The sequence below is a fragment of the Priapulus caudatus genome, unplaced genomic scaffold, assembly GCF_000485595.1.
Source record: "Priapulus caudatus unplaced genomic scaffold, Priapulus_caudatus-5.0.1 Scaffold41, whole genome shotgun sequence".
NCBI lineage: Eukaryota > Metazoa > Priapulida > Priapulimorpha > Priapulimorphida > Priapulidae > Priapulus > Priapulus caudatus.
Genome location: NW_014577102.1, coordinates 98,349 through 103,404, shown reverse-complemented (window position 1 = coordinate 103,404; position 5,056 = coordinate 98,349). Strand labels below are relative to the sequence as shown.

Sequence of the window (5,056 nt, the reverse complement as noted above, 5' to 3'; positions counted from 1 at the left end):
CACACAGAGAGAGCTAGGACGAAGTGAGCGCGGTGGATGAATGGATGGATGGATGGATGGATGGATGGATGGATGGATGGATGGATGGATGGATGGATGGAGAAAGAGATGCACGGATGAATGGACGGACGGAAGGATTGACGGATGGACGGATGGACGGAAGGATGGACGGATGGATGTACGTAGAGATGGGCAGAAAGATGGACTGAAGGACGGACGGATGGACGGACGGACGGATGGATGGACGAGGGGATGGACGGAAGGACGAAATTACGTACGGATAGATGAACAGAAGGATTGACGGACGGATGCACAGACAGATACCGGTGTCACTGCCTATATACTACATCACACTCGATTTTGTCTTCTAGGTGCGTGGCGAACACGGAGATATGGTTGTCGTGGACCGACAGACAAGGAATCCTCCTGCTACTCCTCGCAGCACTGGGAGAGACCTACGCTCTAGCAACCGTCGTCATCATGACCTACTTCCGCCAGCACCCTGTCATCGAGTTCAAGAGCAACTTGAAGATCAGTTTTCTTCTCACCGTCATAGTCGGATTGGTGGCCATCGTGCCGTTTCGGGCGCGACCGTCCGACGCTTCATGTAACACAAGAACGATTCTCTTAATGTGCGTTTCAAACCTACTCGCTGCTAACCTCTTAGCGCGAACCCCTGTGATCAGGACCGGAATCAAATCGCTGAAGAGACGTTATTCCTGTCTCTCGCACTACGCCGATAACGTCTGCCAGACGGCGCTAGTGCTGCTCGTCGCTGGCGTCGGCATCGCGTACTGCTCGTGGCTGGTGCTGGCATATCCGATGTCCATACATCGCATTGATGTTAACCAACTATGGGAGGACACGCCGGACACCGACCAGACAATCGTCTCCTGCACGTGGTTGCCACGGAAATGGTGGAACATCGTCTTCGCGTACGTGTACCCATGTACAATCGCCATCATTACCGTCGTCCTCTGTCAGTTCACGCCTTGTACACGCCACAGACTCGAACGCAGCACCACAGACCCACGATACTCGGTCGACGAAGCAAAGTTGATCAGCTACACTTGCTACATCGCCTTCCTCGTCGTCGCTACTCTGACGTCACTGTCGTTCGCCCTCGGCGCCGACGTCTATAGCTTCATAAGTAAGTTGACGATGGCGTTGGTGTTGTACACTGCTCTCGGATTCTTCACTCTACCTCGCTTCTATAAGATCTATCGAGCGTCGGCGAAGCGAGCACGCGGAGACTCCATCGTGCAGCCCCGCGCCCCTCTCACACTCACCGTGTCCTACCACAACCAGACGAGCGCGATCAACTACGGAATGTCCTACGCCGACGGCGTCACGGATAATGACGTCAGTGGAGATTCGGAAGGCAAGAGTAGCGAGCGTAGAGAGAGTGACGTCATCGCAAAAACTGTCGCCTCCGCGATACATTATGACGTCAGCGCGGATCTGCAACGCGTGCGCAGTAGTAGCGACCGCAGAGAGAGTGACGTCATCGCCAAAACTGCCGCAGACGGAAGTCGTCACGTGGACGTCGCGAGAACGTTTATCGAAGTACCTGACGGCGACGAAACTGCTGACGTCACAGATAATATTATAGACGAAAGTGACAGCGCACACACTGGGTTTAAAGGAGGTGACGTCACAGATACAGTCCTGAAAGAAAATGACATTCCAAATAATGACTTCAGCGCAAGTGACGTCACGTCAAAGAACTTGCCGAAGACGTGACAATGCAGGTGCTGATCTCAAAAGAACTGACGTCACAAATACGCTTGTTAGAAGCAGAGACAATGCAGACACCGTCGTGTAGGTGAACGTGACATCACAGATAATCGTGTAAGTAAACGTGACGTCACAGCTAGTCGTATAAGTGAACGTGACGTCACAGATAGTGCTGACAGGGTACGTGACGGCAGGAATGAGAATATTATTGCACATTTCGTAATGAGCGTGTACTTACTTGAACTCACCTAATTCGCGGGGTACCAAAATCTCCAAAGATTTAATTATTTATTATGATAGATAATAAAATAAAGGATTTCTATTGCGCATTGGCTGAATATTTTGAAAAGTGTAATATATGTTTTATATATTTGATATCAAATATGTTTAAAAGATTATTCATGAGAGCTAATCGTCCCGCCGATTTATATCAGGGTATGTGTAAGTGGCGCTATCTAACGCGGCTGAGCTGCGGTGAACAGATCGTAAGAATAGCTGGAAGTTAACGCATGTTTAAAACAGCGTACAATTAAAATTCTGAGTGCTGCTCTATTATCATATTTGATACTTGACATATAACTTTTAAATGTCCCTAAATGATATTATTGTGTTTACTGACGTACGTAGGGCCTACCAAAGAAAAAATGCTTCGTACGTATTTCAATTAAAAGGTACTCCGATGTAAGAGTGATTTACCAACCGTCATAATAATGGAAATGTAAATAATCTGTAACAGTCGTTAAACAAACAACCGATTATGCGACTATTATATATATTAGTATAATTAACGGTAGCGGTTAGTTATTAATTAGTCGTAAATTAGTAATAATTATATTCTACTTTATAGTCGACTGAATCATCATGACCACGTGTGCGTGTCTGCGCGCATGCGCGTGTGTGCGATGCTAAAACCTCTCATAGAAGATGGACATGCAACTGCTGAACCTATTCATGTAGACGGGTTCATCAGCTAGAACTTCACTTTTCGCGAGATCAGCCAAAGATGTCAGCAGTTCATAGGCTCTAGCTAGCACTAAATGTTAAAACTGTATATGGTATGAAATGTGAAGAAATGTAAAAGATTACTACAAGTTTTTATTACTTGTTTTCTGGTATTGGTTCCAAAACCCTCTTTTTATTCCCACCCCTGGTTACGAGAATGGGCTGGCACGTGACGTCCACGTAATCTATGCTTCCGCCGTTGAGCCATGTGTACTCAGGCGTTAACTGCAGGAAACTGGCGTTGAGGCGGGATTGGACCGTTTACGCCCCTGATTTAATGCTAACTTCGTCAGTGAATGCATGACCATTAACTGATAGTTTAAACCATCCCAGTCCTGACTGGAACGTGACATATTTTTTCTAGTCGGGAAACTGTAAATGGATCGCCCCATGTTCCCATTTCAATTAGTAAATAAATTTATTTCATTGGGTTTACAACAAATTCTGTAGCTATGTCCGTGTAAGTCTACACCAAAACTTCTTTTCTCTACTCCCCTCTCTCTTTCTCTCTCTCACTCATGCATTCCTGTGTTATCATGGGATTTTAATCCGTCATGTGGGCGACAAGGTGGTAAAGTTAGAGATCTCTATCTAAGGCTCCGGGGTAAAGTTGTCACCCTGTTCAAACCCCAGCAAAAGTACCGAAGCCCTATGATTGTAACCGTGTATAGGAGCCGCTGCTCCCCACACCGGCTTTTCACCAACACGACCACCCGGACCACCACACAGGAGTAAGGTATCTACCCATCATGGCATGGATCCAATCACCTTATCCTCCCACAGGTAGAATGATCTGACCACATTAGTCAGTGCAAAGATATAGAATAGGGCGAATATTTGTTAATTCAATCAATGGCGTAGCGGGAGAGATCCTACATCTTTGCAGTGACGCGTCTTGTTGTGTCATGTATAGTGTGGGAAACACTTTTGGTATTGTAGCGTTTTTACGCTCTCCCGGCGACACCCGATGGCGCCACCGGTCGAAACGTAGTGACTAGCAGTCACCTTAGGTAAGCACACTCACCTAAGGTGAAATGGACGGACGCACTCACGGAGGCGTTGAAATGGCCCGTATCGTCGCCACCCGGACTCCGCTAGCCACCAGAGCGCCTCAGTGCTACTGCGGCTACGGCACAGTATTTACATTCAACCCAATCATTCATTGGTTAGGTGTCAGAACTATTAGATAGTGCTGACACCTACCGTTCTTATACTAGCAGTAATTTGTATGTAATAATATAGTTTGTATATTGTAATATAATTTGTATTCTGTGACAATCGTTTGCGTTTAGCAAACAACTAAAAAGCAACATTTTTCATCTACGTACGGTTACATACCTCAGTGACCTGAGCGACCTTACTCACCGTCTCCACTGTAGTCGCTTGTAACCGGACGAGACGAGATTATATTTTCACTCGAAGCTTCGCTCTACAGATATCTACTACAGAGCGCTACTATAGATTCGCCGATGAATCTAAACTCTGAGCGTACAGTACAGCTAAATACACTTCCACACTCACTACGTCGAAGGTATCCATCCGTTTGGGACGCTGCCTGTAGTCAGCAAGGAGAAGATATACTGTGTAAATGCGTGTGCCGACAGTCGCATATCCAGAATAAATAGCTATCGTCAACGTCTGAAATTCGTCGTTCGTACGATCTTTAGTAAAACCTTTAGGGGCACGCCCCGGCCAGACGGAAACCCATCACCTGGCCGCAGCGTGTCGCCCCAGGGTCGTACGCGTTAGCACGTCTAACCCTTCGCCCTAGAGGACGGACGCGAATGCTTAAGCTGTGATGTTACCCTCGTATGCAGGCATGACTGTTCCAACGCATAAAATGGTCAAAAGGAAGAGAAAGGAATGGGAGACGCTTGGGCGAGGCTGGTGGGGATTGAAGACCGACGTCGTTGATGGTAAAGAGATTTGTACATACGAGCCTATACGAACCAGGCCGTGGCAGTACAGGTTAATGCTTCGAGTACCCGAATACTTCGTCAGCGCTAGAGTACTAGAGATACTGCTAGAGTGCATCTGCCTTCAGATGCGACAGTGGAGCGGATGTGGATAACTGAATCACTCGTGTCTGTCCGTCATACCACACTAGCTGCAAGTTTAGATGATAGGATATAGGATATAGGAGATCTTAGACACACACACGCACACACACACACACGCGCGCGCGCGCACACACATACACACAAGCACACGCACACATACAAACAAGCACACACACACAAGCACACATACACACACACGCACGCACGCACGCACGCGCACACATACACACACACACACGCACGCACGCACGCACGCG

The 5,056-nt window shown here is 47.4% G+C and overlaps 2 protein-coding genes across 2 annotated transcripts in view; one reads left to right on the top strand and one right to left on the bottom strand.

Annotated features, from left to right (window-relative positions):
* The window catches only part of LOC106820180 (extracellular calcium-sensing receptor-like), a 3,543-nt gene extending 1,800 nt beyond the window's left edge, over positions 1-1,743 (top strand). Inside the window, exon 3 of the mRNA XM_014824726.1 lies at positions 372-1,743. Coding sequence (XP_014680212.1) covers positions 372-1,743 — 1,372 coding nt within the window. The remainder of the gene's footprint in view (positions 1-371) is intronic.
* A 3,019-nt stretch (positions 1,744-4,762) lies between these two features.
* The window catches only part of LOC106820169 (T-box transcription factor TBX20-like), a 38,748-nt gene continuing 38,454 nt past the window's right edge, over positions 4,763-5,056 (bottom strand). Inside the window, 1 exon segment of the mRNA XM_014824715.1 lies at positions 4,763-4,846. Within this exon segment, the coding sequence (XP_014680201.1) occupies positions 4,763-4,846 (84 nt within the window).